This window comes from Nerophis lumbriciformis, linkage group LG04 (genome assembly GCF_033978685.3).
Source record: "Nerophis lumbriciformis linkage group LG04, RoL_Nlum_v2.1, whole genome shotgun sequence".
In the NCBI taxonomy this organism is placed as follows: domain Eukaryota; kingdom Metazoa; phylum Chordata; class Actinopteri; order Syngnathiformes; family Syngnathidae; genus Nerophis; species Nerophis lumbriciformis.
Genome location: NC_084551.2, coordinates 23,377,127 through 23,401,306, shown reverse-complemented (window position 1 = coordinate 23,401,306; position 24,180 = coordinate 23,377,127). Strand labels below are relative to the sequence as shown.

The following is a 24,180-nucleotide window of genomic DNA, read 5'->3' as shown; positions in this document are numbered from 1 at the left end:
AACAAAGGGGAAAAAAACAATTTGGCAATCAAGTCTTTCAGAGATAATCTGTTTTATTGTGTGTTTATTTTAATACCTTTATAAATGACAGCTTTCATACTGGCAGCAGCATCTCTAATTCACCCCCAAACTATATATTGAAATGAAATCCAATAATTACAAAACAAAGGGCCTGTCAAAGCTTTTCACATTCAAACTGCATTTAAACAATAATGAAATACAAAGTTTTCCCGCCGAGTACAGTGAACCATGACTCGTTTAAGGATGGGTACCGAATTCCGTACTTTTTAGGCAGCAACTGAATTATGTTGGTACCACCAGGTATCGATTCACGTAAAATTAAACGGTGCCATATTTCAACTAAGGTTGTTGATTTTGACGTCAAGTCTTGTTGCAGACAATCACTAAAGCAACACTCAATGCGGACTCAGTCGGACTGCCTCTAAGTAATGTTATAAATTTCAATGTCAACAGAGCAAGTATGCCTGTTAGAAAACGCTGAAGCGTAAAGTCAGGCTCCACTTTTAAAAATGTGCTATTTCAATGCTAATTTACATTGGATATGCCATAACCATACTACTGATTAGAATTAGCGATTTTACATGGCCATTTCATCCATCCATCCATCCATCCATTTTCTTCCGCTTATCCAAGGTGGGATGTGGTGGGGAGAGGGTGTAATTCTAGGCAACTACAACCCTAGACCAGGGGTCGGGAACCTTTTTGGCTGAGAGAGCCATGAAAGCCAAATATTTTAAAAATGTATTTCTGTGAGAGCCATATAATATTTTTTAACACTGAATACAACTAAATGTGTGCATTTTTAAATAAGACCAACATTTTTTGAGTATTATAAGTCTCTTATTCTTTTTAATAACATTGTTATTCTGAAGCTAATCAATAATAAATAAAATACTTCTTACCATTAATGCGACTTCTTGAACAGGTGCGGTAGAAAACGGATGGATGGATTAAAATGCATGAGAATGTTTTATATTTTCAACGTTATTTTTAAGACCAGCGGAATTATTCATTACTTATCGTGTTAAGTAATGTCAGCTCAAATTTATCTGAGAGCCAGATACAGTAATCAAAAGAGCCACATCTGGCTCTATAGCCATAGGTTACCTACCCCTGGTCTAGACTAACACCCTCCCGCCACCACATCCCACCTCCCTGGATTGTAAATAAACAAATGTAAATAATCAAATGTATATACTTGTTCTTATGCTTTCTGAGCTCACTATGTTTACTGCTTGCTGTACATATCCTATGAAGTCAGACCTACACTGTTTCAATGTCCATTTCTCAGATTATATAATTGTTGATGACTGAAGTGCTGATATCAACCAAACCTAACGCCCCCGCCCCAACCCCCTCCACATCCCACCGTATTGTAAATAATGTAAATAATTCAATGTATATACTCTGATGATTAACTTGTGTGATGACTGTATTATGCTGATAGTATATATTTATACCATGAATTGATTAACGTGGACCCCGACTTAAACAAGTTGAAAAACTTATTCGGGTGTTACCATTTAGTGGTCAATTGTACGGAATATGTACTGTACTGTGCAATCTACTAATAAAAGTCTCAAACAGTCAATCAAGTCTGGTCGCGGGGGCACCAGCCTAAGCAGAGAAGCCCAGACTTCCCTCTCCCCAGCCACTTTGTCCAGCTCCTCCCTGGGGATCCTGAGGCGTTCCCAGGCCAGCTGGGAGACATAGTCTTCCCAACGTGTCCTGGGTCTTCCCCGTGGCCTCTTACCGGTCGGACGTGCCCTAAACACCTCCCAGGGAAGCGTTCAGGTGGCATCCTGACCAGATGCCCGAACCACCTCATCTGGCTCCTCTCGATGTGGAGGAGCAGCGGCTTTACTTTGCGCTCCTCCCGGATGACAGAGCTTCTCACCCTATCTCTAAGGGAGAGCCCCGCCACCCGTCGGAGGAAACTCATTTCGGCCACTTGTACCCGTGATCTTGTCCTTTCGGTCATAACAAAGCTCATGGCCATAGGTGAGGATGGGAACGTAGAGCGACCGGTAAATTGAGAGCTTTGCCTTCCAGCTCAGCTCCTTCTTCACCACAACGGATCGATACAGCGTCCGCATTACTGAAGACGCCGCAACGATCTGCCTGTCGATCTCACGATCCACTCTTCCCTCACTCGTCAACACGACTCCGAGGTACTTGAACTCCTCCACTTGGGGCAAGATCTCTTCCCCAACTCGTAGATGGCCATTTCAACACCTCCAAATTTAGTCATGAAAACTACAACGACGATGCACGTTAGAATCAAACAGCTGGTGTGAAATAAGTACAACACTCACAGTATAGACACTTTTTAGGGCACAACAAAAGACTAGATTCAGCTTAATGGCAAAGACTACTCCCTGACTAGACAACACACCATAGTCTATACCAGTGTTGGACAGTAGCTCGTTACAAGTAGCGAAGCTATATAGCTTAACTACATTTGCCAGTATCTTGGCAGTAACTTTGCTACTTTTTAAACGAGAAGCGATTACCGTAGCTTAGCTATTTTTAGACCCATGTAGCGGGTAGCTCAGCTACAAAGTACAAGCTACAAAAGAAGAGCGAGGGAGAAGAGAAAGAGAAAAGAAATATAGAAATGGACTAGTGCAACTCCACAGATATATACGGGAAAAATCAATGATGATTGGTTTACGTATAAGAAAATCCATGATGATTGCTTGGTTTACTATGATGAGTCACGATTGGTTAAGATTAGGGCAAAACATTACGGACAGGCCAATCAGAGACAAGATAGGGCGGTTCATAGAACCAGAAAAATAAATCACAGCAGACACGCACATCCCAAATGACGACAATGGAGTCGGAGAACAGAAGAGGGAATATTCAGGCAGGCAATTAATTAAAAATTAAAAATTAAAAAAACCTAGTGGAAGATTGCAGAGGGATTCTCTTTCTTTGATTTTTCTTTTAGCGATGTAGACAACGTCCAGGAACCCACAATGTGTCTAATTGGCCCCATTTGGACAAATGTGTGCGTTTGGATAAAACAATGCCCAAAACATTCATTTTAATTTGTTTACCTTGTAAGCCCGAATCAAAACTGCTCTCGGCATGGGAGACGTGGATCACACATTTAAGAACACACATTAAGGTGAGTTGAGTTCAACGTTTTACTGCACATAGTAACTATTAACTGTTCCCAAACAACACACAAGTCATTGTTTTATGTTAAGCTATATATAGACGCTGTTTTTATTTATTGTGGGCAGAGAAAATGAATAACATTATAGGGGTGGGCCAAAGAAAAGGCACACTAAAATAAATACATACAGTGGGGTGTGGGAACCCCCAGAGGGAGTTGTAGGGTGTCCCCTGCTAAATGACAGTTAATAGTAATGGACCCTTACAGGGGCCATTTGGTTCGATGTGTACACTCTCAGTTACATTTACATTAATACCTATATAAGAACTTAAAATGTAGACTTTGAGGAGGAATTTCATTTTGTTTGACTCTGTTGCACAGTCAGGAAAATATGTTTTTACTTTAAATATGTTCAGTTTTATTGATTTCTGTTCATGTAAAGATGGAGTTTGTTAAGGGCAAAGTGCATTTCATTGGGAATTTTGCATAGCGTTCACAATCATTATGAAAGTCATGCATGACGACGAATGTATTTTTTTTTATGCATTCTAATTCTTAAATAAATGCGATCAAAAGTCTGCTTACAATGGAGCCTAAGGGAGCCGCTCTATTCTGCCTGTAAAGCGCTTAAAAAAACATCTAAACACCTCCAATAAGGTTTTATATACATGATGTAAGTATATATGTAATATGGTAACAGGCAAATGTATAATAAGATGTATTGTTTACATATTTTGATCATTTTAAGCATACGCTTAATTTCAAAAACGCATCACAACTTACGCTTTTTTTCCAACAACATAACTGATTACTGCTCACCGCAGACTCCGTGAGAGCCAAGAAACAGAATAAAAATCACTTACTGTACAATGTCTGCTGTCATTAGGATGGGGACTGATAGAATCTTGTTATATTCCCGTTTAGATAAAAAAAGACTCATAATCTCCGTGAAGAAAAGAAAGGTGAAGCCAAGCCTCTTGTCGTGTCGTTCTCGCCATTACTGGGTCTAAATTGGCTGTCAGAATGTACCAATTTGTTGGAATTTGCCTGTGCCTTCTTCTATCCAGTTGAGATGCATGATTTCTGATCTAAAGTAAACTTCCAAGGAGCAAGGAAGTGAGGAAACAGCTGACCACTCGATGTAAACATAGCAGCTGCTATAAATAGTTTGTCTGCGTTAGCGCTAATACTTTGTTAATACTCAAGTCACGACATGTAAATGGAGTATTGTTGGTGCTTTTTGGATGGTTATTAGGTTTTATGATCGGAATAAAGGAACTCTCATTGGTGCCGTTGTAAGCAGACTTTTATTTGTGTATTTACAAGTAAGAATGCATAAAAAAATAAAAATTCATCCGACATGTCTTTCATAATGATTGTGAACAATAGGCAAAATTCCAAAAAAAGTACAGTTCCCCTTAAATGTCATTTTGTGAGAATTATTTATATTTATATATATATATATATATATATATATATATATATATATATATATATATATATATATATATATATATATATATATATGTATGTATGAGTAAGAATTAACCTCCAGATATTACGCGAATGATATTGATTCAGTTAATACATTCTGCTGTAAATTGTGCTTCAGTCTTTATAAAAGCAGGCTGGGCAAATAACTGATATATTCATCATTATACAATTTCCCCTTTTGATCAGATTGCTTTATTTTTAAAACTTTGCTGCCGTCATTGGCAGTTTGACTAAAAAATGTCAAAAAAACTAAACTCACCTCTCCATCCCGCGTCCATGGTCGGCCGTTCTGGGGATATTTGACCTGGGTCTGCCTTTTTTTCTGGCCTCCGTCAGCAAACTTGCATAGCAGCGGCTCTGCGGGGGCTGCAGACGAGCGGAGAAGAGACACACAAAGACAAACACAGACAGAGGGGGATAATCTTCTTAAAAGCAGGGATGTTGAAATTGTTGTGCAAGCAATATTTTAGGAAAATGTATGATTGCAATGCTTTGACCAAAAACAATATTACAAGTGTGCTCTCTGTGTTTTATGTTAATTGTCCTGGTTAATTTTGTATAACAAGTCCAATCCTACCAAGGCAGAAATATGGCTTAAACCTAAAAACAGAATTCGACACAGAACTTACTAGTACATTCTACCATCTTAAACAACGCTATCCTTCCATCTCTCCAATTCCTTCAGATATGCTTGCACAAAAGCGGCGCTGACATGAAAGCAAAGCCACAGGCTAATCACGAAGGCATGGCGAATGTGGTTCAACTACAGTACAAACTAGCATGCTTAATACGCCAAATGAGACTGGTTTGACCCCTGGCAAAGGACTGCCATTGTAATTTTCTGCAAAGACAGCGAGCTCCTTCTTTGGTTCTGAGAAGGATGAATGCCTGGTTTACAAAGAGGATCAAGTGTGACTTAAAAGTTCACCAAACTTTAACTAAAAGCTGGAGAAGGAATTTGGATTGGAGCACCAGTGCAGATAAGGAGAAGCACTTGTTTTTAAGCAAGGAAGTGGGAAGAAATTATAATTTTTTTGATATTATAATTATTTAAACTTTATTATCATCTGAACATGCAACAAGATATTCCAAGTTTTTCTTTTGGTTATCACAAATAAATACTTAAATGTCTGCTTTTCACCTTGACATACAATTTAATGCAAGTTATCATCAATCTTTTGGTGAAAAAATACAATAATAAAAAAAAAGGCTGTTCAACGTTTATTTGTATATATATATATATATATTAGAGATGTCCGATAATATCGGCCTGCCGGTCCGCACAAGGAAAAAAAATAAAAATAAAAATAAAAATTTTTATTTTTATTTTTTGTATTAAATCAAATAAAAACACAAAATATACACTATATATCAATGCATATCAATACAGTCTGCAGGGATACAGTCTGTAAGCACACATGATTGTATTTCCGCGGGACAGATTTTCAAGCGTTGAATGGTCCGCAGCTACAAAAAGGTTGGGGACCACTGGGCCAATACATGCGTTAAAATGTAATATCGGAAATGATCGGTATCGGTATTTTTATTATCGGTATCGTTTTTTGTTGTTGTTTTTTTTAATTAAATCAACATAAAGAACACATGATACACTTACAAGTAGTGCACCAACCCAAAAAACCTCCCTCCCCCATTCATACTCATTCACACAAAAGGGTTGATTCTTTCTGTTATTAATATTCTGGTTCCTACATTTTATATCAATATATATCAATACAGTCTGCAAGGGATACAGTCCGTAAGCACACATGATTGTGCGTGCTGCTGGTCCACTAATAGTACTAACCTTTAACAGTTAATTGTACTAATTTTCATTAATTACTAGTTTCTATATAACTGTTTTTATATTGTTTTACTTTCTTTTTTATTCAAGAAAATGTTTTTAATTTATTTATCTTATTTTATTAATTTTTTTAAAAAGTACCTTATCTTCACCATACCTGGTTGTCCAAATTAGGCATAATAATGTGTTAATTCCACGACTGCATATATCGGTTGATATCGGTATCGGTAATTAAAGAGTTGGACAATATCGGAATATCGGATATTTTCCACATTGCATTGATCACAGAGAGGCAATTTCCTTGTGCTGCTGGATTGACATCATGAGCTGGTGAGCTGCTTTCTTGTCTCAAAGCTCGTAAACGTTTATTCTAGATTATGATTAATGCTTCTCACCTTGATAGTTCAATGATGTGAACATAAACTGAGAAGTTGGTCAACTTTGATATTCAACTTCAACCAGGAAATGGCTAAAAAGACCTGAAAAGATGCCTTGTTCCAACCCCATTTTGAGTCCTTTGTCTTTTAAACGGGAATATACCAACATCCCAGTGAGAGCAGTGAGGCCGGCTTTACGTAGGGGCAATAAATGTTTTGCCCCCTCAAAAAACATTTTTTGAAGCTGAGACAGTATATTTCAGTATACTCACAAAATAATATATTACAAGTTGACCAAATTATGGGCAGTAACGGAGAAATTCGCTAAAAAAGGGACACAATGCCGTTCCGCGGCAGGCCCGCAGGCCACGCCCCCTCTCCACATGTATATATTAGGGTTGTACGGTATACCGGTATTAGTATAGTACCGGGATACTAATGAATCATTTTCGGTACTATACCGACTCTTAAAAAGTACCAGTCCGCCATTCGCCCCGCGCGTCCCCGTTGTCGTCACGTCATTGCTGGTTTACGAGCAGAGGAGCATGTTCGGCAGCGCACAATCACGGAGTACTTACAAGCAGACACAGTGTGTAGACAGAAAAGGGAGAACGGACGCATTTTTGCTTAAAAACTGACAAAAAAGGTGAAGTTATAACACTGAAACGCCCACCGGAAGAGGTGCTTTAAGACATGGCTAGCTAGCTAGTGGCTAAAGTCCAGCTCCAATCGGCAGTGTTGTAACTACTTCTAAATCACTAATCCTCGCCTCCATGGCGACTAATACAGTACGTTTCTTACAAGTATCATCCCTGCAGGACGAGGAATAGCTAAACTAATTCACTACACACCGTAGCTTCCCGGCGTCACAATGTAAACAAACGCCATTGGTGGGTCGACATCTAACATCCACCGTAATGATACCAAGTACAGTTGCGTATCTAGTCAATAATACTATGATTATGTCAATAATTTTTGGCATCACAACATCTTCTTTCGTTTTTTAAAATTTATATTATGTTTATAAACTCAGGAAATATGTCCCTGGACACATGAGGACTTTGACTATGACAAATGTATGATCCTGTAACGACTTGGTATCGGATTGATACCCAAATTTGTGGAATCATCCAAAACTAATGTAAAGTATCAAACAACAGAAGAATAAGTGATTATTACGTTTTAATAAAAGTGTAGATAGAACACGTTAAAAGAGAAAGTAAGCAGATATTAACAGTAAATGAACAAGTAGATTAATAATGAATTTTCTACCACTTGTCCTTAATAATGTTGACAAAATAATAGAATGGAAAATGACACAATATGTTACTGCATATGTCAGGAGCTAAATTAGGAGCCTTTTTGTTTGTTTACTTACTAATAAAAGACAGTTGTCTTGTATGTTCACTATATTATTTAAGGACAAACTTGCAATAAGAAACATATGTTTGATGTACCATACGATTTTTTGTTAAAATAAAGCAAATAATGCAATTTTTTGTGGTCCCCTTTATTTAGAAAAGTACAGAAAAGTACCAAAATATCGGTATCGGGTCAACACTACTATAGTATCATCTTTCCTCATCTCTGTCCCTCGGCTGTCAGTCTCCGCGAGTCCGTGCACACACGGACACACACACCTTTCCTCTCAGCCCTCAATACACCAGTGTTGACGAATGAAAACGAGACGAAAATGTTGACAGAAACTAAATCCAATAATATTTAATTTAATCTTGTAGATGAGTCGGACAAGTTCAAATTATATCCAATCACAGTTCTTTAATAGAGTACAATGTGAGAGAGAGTGGGGGTTAGCTAAAAACTACAGCCAATCAGATGATTTCCCTTGTCAGATGAGGAAGTTTAATTTCTCACCAGCAGCACCAAAACAAAAATGTGTGGATTTAACATGTTCCACATGGTAACATGTGAACACTTAGGACAGGGGTAAACGTAAGGCAGGTTTTATCTGGCCTGCGGGATGAGTTTGCTAAGTAAAAAAATGAGCCAAAATGTTTGAATGAAAGAAACTGCTGTTGTAAATGTGTCCAGTAGATGTCACAATAGCAATTCTTTGTATCTATGTAGAATATGCTATATATGTAAAAAAAAAAAAAAAAAAAAACCCCACATGATGTTAGTACATCAGTACATCCTGTAATTTGATATTATTTTTTTATCTTGATAGATTGAAAATCAACACCAATGAGGCTCTGATGAACATTATCACATCTTTTATTCAGAAAGTATGAATAACGACAAATAAAAGGTAGAATACTATTAACCGCAACATGTAAGTGTAAAAAAAACCCATCAACATTATGATTTGTACATTTTCAGAAGGTGCTTGTTATGTTTTTAAACAAAGAAAACAATCTGAAGTTGTCTTTATTTTTAAGTTATCGTGCTGAGATTTTAACAGTCCGGTCCACTTGGGAGTACATTTTTCTCCATGTGGCCCCCGATCTAAAATGAGTTTGACAGCCCTGACTTAGGAGAAAGCAAAGAAGACACATTTTATTTTTGACGCTATATGATGCCATCAACAGATATCTTATTGCATCATGACATCTACACAACTGTAAGTGAGCTATGTGTATTTGCTGCTTCTACCGCACTCAAAGAAATTATGATGAAGACGTGCATCCTAACTCCGTTTCACAACACACCTGCTTAGCCAGAGGCGTAGCGTAAAAACATGTTTTTAAGTTTCTCTGTGTAAATGAGAGGAGAATACAGAAACTTTGAGACATGATGCAGCTGACCTGATGATAAACTAGTTTGAGAAGAATGTTTTTGTTTTATTCATAAGGCTACTGTACTTTTCAGTTTTGTGAATTAATGACTATTGTGTGTGAAGTCTTATAGGTTGAATCACATTTAAAAATTAGGCCCTCTAGTTAAGATACATGTTGGGATGGTTGATAAAATGTGGATGAAGGATACTTTATATTATTTATTTAGGGACGGCGTGGCGCAGTGGAAGAATGGCCGTGCGCGACCCGAGGGTCCCTGGTTCAATCCCCACCTAGTACCAACCTCGTCATGTCCGTTGTGTCCTGAGCAAGACACTTCACCCTTGCTCCTGATGGGTGCTGGTTAGCGCCTTGCATGGCAGCTCCCTCCATCAGTGTGTGTGTGAATGGGTAAATGTGGAAGTAGTGTCAAAGCGCTTTGAGTACCTTGAAGGTAGAAAAGCGCTATACAAGTACAACCCATTTATCATTTATTTATTTATTTTACCCTCCCTTTGATGCAAAAATGTTTGTCTCCTAAATTTTGAAATGAGCTCGGGGGGGTCGGCATGGGGACATTCCCAGTCCGGATTTGGCCTCTGAGGCGCCAGCTGAATAGTTCTATATTATAATATGACAGATTCCGTATTAAAAGAAAATATTACCCACTAGGGTTGTATGGTATACCGGCATTAGTATAGTACCGCAATACTAATGAATCATTTTTGGTACGATACCGTCTCTGAAACGTACCGGTCCCGCACCCCTTTGTGGTATCATCCAAAACTAATGTAAAGTATCAAACAACAGAAGAATAAGTGATTGTGGAAGTTGCCCTCCCGTGGGTTCCCCTGATCACAACAGATCCACTTGTAGGCCCGGCTGCTGCTAATAAAGGCGACAGGTGATTAGATAATTAGCCCCAGCTGGGCAATCTAATCACCTGTCAGCTGTGTTTGAAAGCCGGCCCTGGCACACCCTGCTCCACGGCAGGCCCGCAGGCCACGCCCCCCTCCACAGTGATTATTACATTTTAACAGAAGTGTAGATAGAACATGATAAAAGACAAAGTAGGCAGATATTAACAGTAAATGAACAAGTAGATTAATAATTCATTTCCTACCACTTGTCCTTAATAATGTTGACAAAACAATAGAATGATAAATGACACAATATGTTACTGCATATGTCAGCAGATTAATTAGGAGCCTTTGTTTGCTTACTTACTACTAAAAGACAAGTTGTCTTGTATGTTCACTGTTTTATTTAAGGACTTAACTGCAATAATAAACATATGTTTAATGTACCCTAATATTGTTTTGTTCAAATAAAGCTAATAATGCAATTTTTTGTGGTCCTCTTTATTTAGAAAAGTACCAAAATAATTTTAGTACCGGTACCAAAATATTGGTATCGTTACAACACTATTACCCACATGTTTTCACATCTGGCAGTTGTAGAAGAAGTCCAACCTTTAACTGAAAGAGCAAGAACAAATTGCTGTATATTGTTCCTAAAACCTGGCATCTTCCAGTCCCGCAAAAGACAACCCTTCACAGCCAAGTCTTTACAGAAATAGCTCATCCCCCTGAGCAGAGATTGCCAAAATAATAGGGAGTTGCAAAGACTGTTGGTTTGACGCCATTAAAGACGTTTACATGCTTTTTTATCGTGAGAATTGTGCCCAAACACAAAAGACTTATTGTTAAGCAATTACCTGTTTGAACCTTGACCGAGAATGACATTGTTGTTGAGGAGACAAACACAAAACATGCTGTAATTAGCTTGAGATCTTAACTAATTATGTAGGCATGTCAGGAGATTTACATAATCGATGGTTATCTCTCTCACGGGGCACACACACAATCATCTCTGCTATTTAGAAGAGTAAATATGCAATTAATCAACATCAAAACTCACTGAAGTGAAGCATATGTTTTGTACACAATAATAACCTTTCAAAATGTGATGTTTTCTGTTGGGATGGTTTTGCCTGTTTTTGTGTCCCCTTGTGCTCATAGAAACTGTGTTGCATTAGCCCATGTAAGTGTCAATACCTGGACTGTGAGGGTTTTGTTTTCCCGAGATGCAGGTAAAGCTGGATCGGACATGGCTTGGAGGTGAGTACATATTTATTTATAACACTAACAAACTACAAAAAAGGAAGCAAACAAAAGGCGCGCACAATGGCGGAGAACAAACTTGACTAATGGAAACAAAAGACTAGCACAAAGGCAATTAACTATGAACACGAAACAAAAACACTTACTGTGGCATGGCATGAAGCATGAACTATGGTAAACAGGAATATCATGTAGCATGGATGGATAGATAGATAATGTCACCAGGACGAACAACAGAAACAGACCGGCTTAAATAGCAGTGACATGATCAGTGAAAACAGGTGCGTGACTCAAAACGTGAAACAGGTGCGTGACATGACAGGTGAAAACGAATGGGTTGCTATGGTGACAAAACAAACAAAAGTGCACAAAGAGTCCAAAAACAAAACCGAACATGACTAAAACAAAACATGATCACACAGACATGACAGTAAGAACATCTAACGCCTACTGAACAATACACATTTTAACTGGAAAAATACCGCACTCACACTGTCCAAGTGTGCTTTGTGTCGCATTAAGTTATGAATGTGCCTACCTCAATTTTCCTTAAAAAAAAAAGAAAAAAAAAAGTGATGTCCTATCAAGACTGCAGCAATTGCAAATTTTTGAGAAATAATAATAATTAAAAACGAGTCCAATCTGGATTCACACTGGTGCTAGAAACAAAGCAAGAACACAAAATCCCTGCTGGTACTGATTCAGATATTATGACTGCCAAACTAAGCTATGCATTTACCTCCAAGATAAATGTTTATCTCTAAACAGAAGAAGTTTTTATTGCAGCAAAGCATTCAGAGTTCAAGGCTGAACGGAGAGTTATGTGCAACCCCTGAGGCCGATGTAGTAGGTGGCTTTTCCAAAGTGGATGTAAAAAAAAAAATAGAGGTTGTATGATCAAATTGGAGCGATCTGTCATCGTGCTGGCTGAGGCTGCTTTTTCTTAATAACCCCACAGCATGACCCCTGGTATCATGCTTACGTTCTAATTATCATGCTTGCTGTCTTTTCATGCAATGAGACACTTTAAAGAGAATACACCGACACATTTTATGTCCATCACCGCATATTCTGAGATGTCAGTTACCCTGTGCTTTGTTGTTATTTTAATCAATCAATCAATCAATCAATGTTTATTTATATAGCCCTAAATCACAAGTGTCTCAAAGGGCTGCACAAGCCACAACGACATCCTCGGTTCAGATCCCACATCAGGGCAAGGGAAAACTCAACCCAGTGGGATGAGAATGAGAAACCTTGGAGAGGAGAAGAAGAACCACTGTTACAGGTTATGTAGACCAAAACAAATTGTTAAATAGATTAGAATCATGATATAACCCTTTTAAAAGAGAAAGGTGCAAACAAGCCATATGGGAAATGGGTCATTTTAGCAGAGGAGCACATAAAGTTGCACTGAGCTAAAGCCTAAATAAATGTTGGTTGTCCTTCATGTTATCTAAAGCTCCATCTGCCATTACCCAGCATTAAGGGTTAGGACCGAGCTAAATCTCTTGGGAAAAGTTCAGTTTGCACAAACGTACACAGAGCGAGGGGAAATAGACAGGCCCTAAATGGCCCGAGTGAATTCTTCCTTCATACTTGACAACTTAAGTCTTTGTATATGGCTGCCATATTCCTGGATGCAGAGCCCCTCTTTTCTAAAAGATATTACCTCTGAAGAGCAGATGTAGGGTTGGGCATACCAAATGTTCCAATAGTACTGCAGTGCCAATATGATAAGTAAAGACAGACAGTAGCTGCAGGTGATGCCTGTGGCGACAAACTCCTGACTTTCCTCCATTGGAGGAAGGCCAAAATACATGTAACAACTATATTTATTTGCATTTTATTTGTTCACATGCACAGTGAGACTACCAGTAGTTCTTCATTGTTCTTCACGCTTGTCCCTTTTGAGGTCGCCTGGGGTGCTGGAGTCTATCTCAGCTGCATTCGGGCGGAAGGCGGCATACACCCTGGACAAGTCGCCACCATATATATATATATATATATATATATAAAAAAAAAGATATATATATATATGTAATAGGGTTGTCCCGATACCAATAATTTGGTAAAGTACCAAAATGTATATTGATACTTTTGGCTACAAAAAAATTTCAATTTTGGCTTTATTTTAACAGAAAATCTTACAATACAATAAACATATCTTTCCTATTGCACTCAAAGAACAATTTTAAAAGGTTAAAATATGAATTAAAAGGCATTAAACACATTGTGTTTTTCTTGTTGCACTCAAAGAACAATTTAGAATTTTCCATAATCAAGAATTAGATAAGAATATAATTACAAAAAAGCTGTATTGACATAATATTAGATCATTTAGGATTTATGGTTGCCAATCCTGGTCTGTGCTTTAAGAAAAATACACAATTTTAGTAAGTACTAAAAACAAAATTATGGATAAATGTACACAGATAAGCCATGTAGCAGGTAAACCACACATTTGTTAAAGATAAAACACAAATTGTAGCAATTTGTTACCAAAGTCAGTCATTTCACTTGCACGAGTTGACGTTAAATGAGCGGTCTTAACTACACTAATATTTAGCATCAAGCCAAGCAGCTGAGTGCGTGTCTACGTATCTACATGTTATGTATATACATGAAAATAAGAGGGGGAGCTGATTAATTCATTAGAGTAGTGTATGTGTGTTTAAGAGAATGTTAACGTGTTGTCTGAGTGACGTAAGTGAGTGAGTGGGCGAGCAAAGAGAGAGAGCAGTAGCGCTGCACTGCGCAGTAGAGTAATGAACGGGTCTGGTTGTGTTCTGCAAAACTAACAATAAAGCAACCAGAATGTCACAAATCTGCTGCCTCGAATTCTGACTGGAAAGCAGAGCTTAGCAGACCAATTGTAAAGTGCAGAGTGTTACGCCTGACGAAAACATCGACCCTAAAGGGAACGTCTGCCCCGTGCTCCTTGACGACGGCCTGCACCGGAGCAGATAGCAGGACAGGTCAGGACAGGACATCTACATTATTATCTGTCACTCTTTATAACTCCTCGTGCAGGTCTGAATGCTTACTATTAAAATGTTTACCAAAGTTTGAAGCAAAGGTGGTAATACTAATCGCCACATTTGGCGAGGCATGTTTTAAAGCAACACTTGCAGCGCGGCGCTTCCTTGTTAAAAGTGTCACCTTTACCGTTAGTTTTGAAGCCCAAATACTTCTTTATTGCGCTTCACTCACACTCTTTATTAACCAGTAGAATTGTTTTTGTTTTTTTGCCATTCCTCCTCTCCAAGATGTTATTGCTTGTATGCACATAGTGTGTGCGTTTTGACACACTCAACATCATGGCTCTGTAGTCACCGCCACACAGCGGGCATTCAGATGAAAGAACGGTACTGGTACTTTTCAAAGGCAGTATAGTACCAATTTCAATCAATTAGTATCGCGGTACATCATTAGTACCGGTATACCGTACAACCCTGTATGTGTATATATATATATATAATATATATATATATATATATATATATATATATATATATATATATATGTATGTGTGTGTGTGTGTGTGTGTGTGTGTGTGTGTGTGTGTGTATGAGTGTTGTACGGCATATATTGAAACAAAGGTAACTGCGTGTGCCTCACAATAAGAAGACCCTGGGTTCGATCCTTGTACTCGGTGTCTTTTTGTGTGGAGATTGCATGTTCACCCCGTGATTGCGTGGGTTCCGGGTACTCTGACATCCTCCCACCTCCAAAAACATGCACCTGGGGATAGGTTGATTGGCAACACTAAATTGGCCCTAGTGTGTGAATGTGAGTGTGAATGTTGTCTGTCTATCTGTGTTGGCCCTGCGATGAGGTGGCGACTTGTCCAGGTTGTACCTATTTATCTAGATAGATAGATAAAAAGATAGATAGACAGATGAATATACACTCTCACGTCACGTAGCTTGCGTACGCAAAACGTCAACGGATCTTTACGTGCATATCACAAAATAATCCGGCTTTGCTTAGAGACAATTTCCATCAAAGACAAAATAAATAAAATGCTTTTATTTTCACTTTTTTCTATTTTCTTTTGTGAAGTATATTTATATAGCGCTTTTCTCTACTGACTCAAAGTGCTTTTACATAGTGAAACCCATTATATATGTGATGGGACACAAGGAGGGGATTTTATTTTTTTTGTTTCATTGCCATGCATGTCTTATAGTGTTTTATTGCTGTGGATTTTAATTGCATGTTTTTACATTTTAGAATTTGATTGTATTTTTAATTGCATGTTTTTACATTTTAGAATTTGATTGTCTTTTTAATTGCATGTTCCTTGTGGACTTTGCTGGCATTTTAAGACGTTGCCCCTTTTTAGCTTGTTGCCCTTAACAACCGAAGTGCCCAATCAAACGACACCTGAAGTTAGACGCACCTGTGGAGCATTAAGACTGCACCCATTTAAAAAAGAACAGGCAGGATCGACGAGGAGGGAAGCGACAGGAGGTGGACGCCCGCAGGCTGGGAAGGAATCCAGGACTACACAGCAGACCCCGCAAGCTACCGGAGTGAACCCCAAGAAGCCCACAACACGCAGGGGCAGTGGAAACTCTGCCTCCGAAGTAAGTGTCGTGGATTGTGGATCTGTGGGGGTGATCAAACTGCCTTTGGCTGTGGGCTTGCGGGCTCGTGCGTTGTACGCTGGCTGTGTGATCCTGTGGGCAGGAGCGGTCGGAACCCAGAGACCTGCGGTGACTCCCGGGAGCGACCAGGAGGCGGGGCGAGACGGGACGCGTACGGCCACGTAGGTCCCACCAGATACTGGCGAGGACAGTGGGCGTACTCAATATTTCTACGCGGAACTACAGCAGAGGCAGGGGAAACCCTGTCTTGCGTGTAAGTGTGACGTCAGCCCTGAGAGCGTCTCCGTGTTTTTAGATTATTTTATCCCCGTGGCCTGCCTCCGATTTAATTTGTGTGCAGGAGGACGCCGTGGAAGTGAACGGAGCCAGGATACTGACCACGCCTGTCGTGGCTGTACCCTCACCTACATTATTGTTTACCAATTGGTATTTTTAGTGTTATCAACTTGACTGTAATTTGGATTATAATAAAGTGCGAACAAGCATAATCATCTTCTCTTATTTTGGACGGCTGCTCTCACTACATTGGGTTTTTAATATTTACATTTGTTTTAAGCAAAATTTTACTAGATTTTAATATTCCACCACTTGGGTCCATTACATTTCATCTACATTTTTAAACCAGTGTGGGTGGCACTGGGAGCAGGTGGGTAAAGTGTCTTGCCCAAGGACACAACACAGTGACTAGGATGGCAGAAGCGGGGATCGAACCTGGAACCCTCAAGTTGCTGGCAAAGACACTCTACCAACCGAGCTATACCGCCGCTGCACGCTTTGTTTCTTTTGTTTAACCTTTCCCATGGTAGTTTTGTTTCGATTTCTCAATTACTGTTTGAAAAGTGTAGAGATTATTTTTTTCTATGTACATATTTTGAAAAAATGTATAGAGACATGTTTAATTACATGTTCTGATTGTTTGAATTTTATGTATCATAATTGGTGTTGTTGAAATAAAGTTTGAAAAAAAAAGAGCTGTGATTGGTCAGCTTGTTACGACGTCATGTCCAGGGTTCACACAACGCACCTTCGCGAACGTCTTCTCCTACGCTTTCAAACCAATGTGTACTTTAAAAGTGACTGTTGTTTCAAATTGATTGGTTCCAGCTCCAACATGAAAGTGAGTGTTGCTACCAGTCCTACACACAGGAAAACATGGAGGAGATTTGAAAGTAGGTCCTGCTCGTACCGAAACAAAGATTGTGGATGTCCGAAAAGAGGCTTATTGTGTTCATGCAATTCTAATGTCGAATAAACGTGCTCAGGTGCTGACAGCGATGCACAGAGTGAGACTTTTGTATCCAGTTTAAAAGCCTGAGACACAGACAAAGCAATGTATCGATGACGACAAAGTTATTGAGTTCATTTTCATTTCTCATTTCATTTCACGCTCTGCTCAGGCCGACAATAGTATTAAATGTTTTATTTTGTTGTTTTTTTGCCTCTAGACTAGTGCTGGGCGATATGAAAAAAATGTATATCACGATAACGATATACCCCGATATAGCTATGGTACGCTTTCAGTTCTATGAAAAATTTAACAACATACATGACCACTTACCTTTTTTCTCACTTTATTTTCAAGTGAAATAAACAATTACATTTGGTATAGAAAACGACAATCGCAACAAAACACATTTTTCAAATGTTTTCAAGTTTTACAAGTATTTAAGTTTCTCTGAAGTGCAGTCAGAATGCTAGATCATAACTAAAAATAAACAAATACTTTTGGTATCAGATGTAAACAATTGCAATAAAAAATCTTAAAGTGCACGTCACTGGAATCATTAACCTTAGCCTTTAGATAATACATTCCACTTTTCTGCTGCTCCCTAATTTCCGTTCCGCATTTTCCAGCAGACCTTCAACACATCCACAGGTCTGTGGATTCTCACGCAGTTGCTTTTAGCTGCTGGCATTACACTACAGGCTCTTCTCACTCTTTCCTGTGTCTCCTTCTCACAGACAGCAAGCGCACCTTCTTACACACGTCACATACTGTCACGTCATACGTCCTCCCCAAGCAGAGAAGTAGCAACATGGCTAACGTTAGCTGTGATGCTAGCGCAGCCGTGCGAGCAACATTCCCTCTAAGGTGCGCGCCTGTGCAATTGCGCACTGCTCAAGCGTCCTCTGCGCACGGCAAATCTATGCCACGCACAAAATCAAATAAAAAAATAAGCGCATAACAGTTTTCGACACACGGACACGACAGAGAAAACAGTTTTCGTCATCATTGTTCAAATATTGTAACGTCTGTCGAGACGCTTATCTCCATTCGGTGCCACACGCCCACACCATCAAAATGCAGAGGCAAACATTACCAGATCAACACCGTATTTAAAAAAAAAGTGATTTTTTTAGTTATGATTTCCTTCTCTGCATGAAAGTTTAAAAGTAGCATATATTAATGCAGTATGAAGTTTTAATGTAGACACATAGAATCATCATACTGCTGTGATTATACGCATCAAGTGTTCATTCAAGGCTCAGGCAAAATATCGAGATATATATCGTGTATCGCAATATGGCCTTAAAATATTGCAATATTAAAAAAAGGCCATATCGCCCAGCCCGAGTTCAATGATGCCATTTCTGTTTGTCATGTGTAATTTTGTCTATTTTGTGTTTATCCTTGAATAAACAGGTCAGTTTCTTGTTACCAACCATTGTGTATTATTCAAACTCACCTAATTCAGCTGGCTAGTTGTTATCAAGAGTACTAAAACCCTTTTCAACATGATTCTGACAACTAAGTAGGCTAAATAACTTTAAACTTTAATACATGCTCGGATAGGCCAGTATCGGTCAGTATCGGTATCGGATAGAAAGTGCAAAAACAACATCGGTATCGGATCGGAAGTGCAAAAACCTGGATCGGGACATCCCTAATGTGTATCATGTTTATCATACCTCATCAGTGGCCTAGTGGTTAGAGTGTCCGCCCTGAGATCGGTAGGTTGTGAGTTCAAACCCCAGCCGAGTCATACCAAAGACTATAAAAATGGGACCAATTATCTCCTTGCTTGGCACTCAGCATCAAGGGTTGGAATTGGGGGTTAAATCACCAAAAATTATTCCCAGGCGCGGCCACCGCTGCTGCCCACTGCTCCCCTCACCTTCCAGGGGGTGATCAAGGGTGATGGGTCAAATGCAGAGAATAATTTCGCCACACCTAGTGTGTGTGTGACAATCATTGGTACTTTTTAAGTGTAAACTTTTGGGTCTCAGTGTACTCCTTCTCGTGGTGTTTTCTGAGGTGGTAGAATAGGTTCGTTGTATTAGCGTCAGGCAACGGAACACTTTTCTTGCATACTTTGCATATGACCGTTTTCTGCTCTGAATCCGTCGCTTTGAAACCAAAATAAAGCCAGACTGACGAGCTACCCCCTCGTTTGGGTAGGAGTTCGTCCTGGGACTCAGTCTCTGCTGATTGTGGGGGTTCAATTTCTTTTTCCGCCAGCGCATCGCCTACCCGTCCTGTCTCCATGTTTACTTACAATGATCCCCTCATGTGTGTCACCCAGGTAACCCGCAACGACGGGAGACGCTGGACACAAAGGGCACGTAAAGCGGCGTCATGTCGCAAAATCGAAAGAGAAATGAGAGCCTATGTGTTTTCTCTCCCGTTTGACACCAAATACACTTACTGAATGTGCAATTATTGTTGTTGTTACTATGAATCATCTGATGGCACAAGCCCTATGGATAAAATACAGCCTATCGCTTGAAACGATAAAAATAGAAATGGCACGATAGACATTTTTCTATCGTGCCCACAATACGTATCGTCATATCGCCCAGCACTACTCTGGACATCGAAGTAAATGCCTTTTAATGCCATTTAAGACCTTAATTTTTATATATTTAATGACTTAATTATTTTTAGTGAAAATCAATGTATACTTAGATTCAAGAAAAGTAATTCTGTTTAATTATGTAAAAATTAGTTACAATAAAACTAAACATTTTGATTGTACAAAACTTAAATAGGCACAAACAATAATAATAATAATAATAATAATAATAATAATAATAATAATAATAATAATGATAAGCTTTATTGTGTCCGAGGAGAAATTTGTCTTTGACATCAAGACACAGCGTTTTACATACATACATACATACAGTACATACATACATACATACATACATACATACATACTTTTCTTTCCACTGCAGCGCTGCAATTAAACACACTCAGATCTTCTGTTTCTAGCCGATACTACATAGAAAATAACGTAAAATAACGCAGTAACGCATCATGTAGTAACGGTAACTGAGTTACTGAATATAAAAAATAACGCGTTAGATTAATAGTTACCGCTGAAACAAACGGCATTACTTTGTAACGCGTTAGTCCCAACACTGTCTATGAATACTGTACATACATACATACATACACACAGTTCATCCGACAATACAGTGACGACAGTGAACATTGCGCAGGTATATCAGTTAGTTATAAGATCACACATTACACTCCCCCCGTATTGCACACCTCCTGTATTGCACTATCCCAATATTGCACTCCTTATAATTGCATCCGGTTATTACAGTCGTTTTCTGTTGTTAAGTGCTTTGATTTGCCAGCGGGACAAAGGAAAATCTATACCTGTTGAGTTTGTATGTTGCTGTTCTGTACCATTTACCATACAAATACAGTAACTCAATTTGCAAAACAAAAACCAATTCACACAATTAAGTTTGGTGAACAATACCTCTGAAGGAGTTTTTAGAGTGTAGACAATTACGGCTGCACTAATTGATGTTGTTTTTTTGGGGGGAGCTTAGCTGCAATCAGGATGTGATGAAAATAAAGTGTCACATCACACTAAATATTACGCTTTTTCACCACACTGACAATCTGTTGCTCTTCACAAGAAAGGCTGTGAACGGTTGAGGAAAATGTTTTAATTGTCAGGCTGACCCCTTGCTGCTCTAAGAAGGTGTGATGAATTTATGATGAGGGTGGGCACAGGGGTGCAAGAACCTTTTGGAGGGTCACTTAAGGCCATGCCAAAGCAATTTCCACTTGAATGAGAAAAGAAAGCACAAATAATATGGAATATAAATATAATATAGCCTGTGTTTCTCCTGCCAGCTTCCCCAAAGGATAGTGAGACAAGACACATACCATGAGAGCAATCTCAGCTCTATCAAAAAAATATCCAAGTGATGTTGGCTGAACAAACTTTCCTGCACAGTGCAGACAATAGCCTGCTTCTCAGAGAAAATGAATGCAGGCAGAATTAGCTACTTAATGTATTATAATTAGTAGAGCTTCACTGTTGTGATTGTTTCCAATACATTTTTCCATACTATTATTGTTGTCCATGCTGTCTAATTGTTTTTCATGCACATTGTGCATTCACTCTGATACAGCCTATGCCTTCATTTATCAAAATGTCATTGTAAAAGAAAAAAAAAAGTATTCCACATTATTCACATTATTATTTCGATTCAATTCAATTGCTATCTACTGCAGGGGTATTTTAAGTTTTCCACGGCGAAGACCCCCAAACTGATGAAGAGATAGAGTGGTGATGCCCTACTTATATATGCTTAGTAAAATTGTGTTTTAAACGAAAATGGTCAGAAAAGGTAATTGCAATGCTAAGATGTTCAAATAACATAGTACAGCGTCGTTAAAAGCCAGCTGGCAACCAGGGCGCTAGTCGTTAGCTGACAACTCACCAACTAAACTAGTGCACTAATGGTTAGGTGAGAACTGAAGCGCTAATTTCTAGCTGACAACTAGCACGCTAATTGCTAGCTGACAACTGTTGTGCTAATCTCTAGCTGACAACTGCCACGCTAATCGCTCGCTGACAACTTTTGCAGTAATCAATAGCTGAAAACTGCTGCGCTAATCAATAGCTGACAACTGGTGTGCTAATGGCTAGCTTCCAACCGATGCAGTAATCGCTGGCTGACAACTGGCACTGTAATCACCGGCTGACAACTGGCGCGCTAATTGCTAATTGACAAATGGTGCATTAATCTCTAGCTCACAACTAGAAAGCTAATTACTGGCTGACATCTGGCGCACTAGTCGATAGCTGAAAACTGGTGCACTAATGGTTGGCTGAGAACTGGTGCACGAATTGCAAGCTGAAAACTAGGACTCTAATCGCTAACTGACCACTGGTTCACTAATGGTTAGCTGAGAACCGGTACGCTAATCACTAGCAGGCAAAAAGCACACTAATCGCTAGCTGACAACTAGTGTGTTAATCAGTCGCTAAGAACCAATGTGTTAATCGCTACCTGACATCAGGTTTGCTAGCTGACAACTGGTGCGCTAATTGCTATCTGACAACAAGTGTGTTAATCTCTAGCTAACAACTACTGCGTTGATCGCTAGCTGACATTAGGTGTGCTAATCTCTAGCAGACAATTGATGCACTAATCGCAAGCTGACAACCGATGCGATAATTACTAGAGCACTAATCACTAACTTTGTTTATTTATGTTTTTATTTTAAAACTAAGATGTACAGTGAGTAGGGTGTACACTTCACCACAATGTGTTGGATCTGTTATGATCACTTATTGGAGCTGGAGATTATGACCTTAAAGAGGCAGGATACGGAAGGCAGCTTGCAGGTTTAGGAATGTTTAACGTCCAAAAGTACAAAATCTAATGTAGAGTGCAACAGGGATATGCACAAAACAAGCACAGGGAAACTGTGCATGAAAGATTGTGTGGGATAGAGCTAAAAAATGCAAAACAAGCAGTAAAAAAAATGCTACTATCCGTTATAGTTCCTCTGACAAACAAGACAATGATCCCACAGCCAACAACTAAGGGAGACTGGTTTGAATAGCCCTCCAGCCATCATTAACACCAGGTGAGATAATCAGTACAAACAACCGGCTGGTGAGGAGGTAAGTGCTCAGAAGAAGAGTAAAGCTACTGCAAACACAATACAAACAAACCAGGACATGGGACCAAAATAAGAACGCAAAACAGAAAGTGAAGCCAAAAACACAGAAAAAACACCCAAAAACTAAACAAAGAACGGCCTTACTTTCAGGTTGTAATAAGATCAATGTTATTGTATATTTTAAGACATTTAAATTGGTGGGAAAATTGCATGGGAAACATAACAAATATTTTAAAAATAGGCTTATAAAAAAATGTGCAAATGCAGTGTCGATAAAAACTGAAATAACAATAGAATCTTAAAAACAGAAATTAAAATATATACATAGATATCATCAATATTTATTAATTCAATTTATATAACTGCAAATATACAATATTTGTTGTTTCAAAATGTACAGTGTTGGCATTGTGTGACTAATGTGGAAGACTGTGACAGAAACACACTTTGAATGCGGTGTCACGTGTGTTTTTCGCAGTAGTCAATAAGACTAAACAACGACTGCTGGAGAGGCACCAACTTGACAAGATTAATTGAACAGAAGACAAAATGCTTAGCAGGACCGGTCAATTTGTCCAGCAGAATGTCTTTTGTTCCATTTGCAGATATATCCACCCCAATTTATGTGCTTTCTTTTCTTTATTCAGGTCAAAAGGAAGGCACTGACACATCTATAGTACTTCTAACACTGTGACCCTCCACACCCCCCAACCTAACAACGCTAACCTGGATTAGTACCTAATCATTCATCATCATCAATACTAACCTGCTCTTTAGACTGAATTGGATGAAGATTCATGAAATTAAAAAAGTGTAATCTTGAATGCTGTTACTCAACATTCATGTTTGCATAATCCAGCCAACTACAAACAGTGTGAGTGAGTACAACCAAAACTTGAACAATTTTAGCCTAGACTACAGACCAGGTTTTGAGGATTACGTCACAACACACAGTCCAATCCAAGCAGGATAGTTTTAGCAGGATATTTTGCCATGGTAACTCATG

General features: G+C 38.9%; 1 protein-coding gene across 2 annotated transcripts in view; it reads right to left on the bottom strand.

The window, feature by feature from the left end:
- LOC133597907 (RNA-binding motif, single-stranded-interacting protein 3-like) overlaps positions 1 to 24,180 on the bottom strand; it is a 379,536-nt gene that overhangs the window by 73,882 nt on the left and 281,474 nt on the right. For both annotated transcript variants that reach the window (XR_009814684.1, XM_061950903.1), the window contains exon 7: positions 4,899 to 5,005. Coding sequence is in view for 1 of the 2 variants with exons in the window: in XM_061950903.1 (XP_061806887.1) it covers positions 4,899 to 5,005 (107 nt within the window). In the remaining variant the exon portion in view is untranslated. The remainder of the gene's footprint in view (positions 1 to 4,898; positions 5,006 to 24,180) is intronic.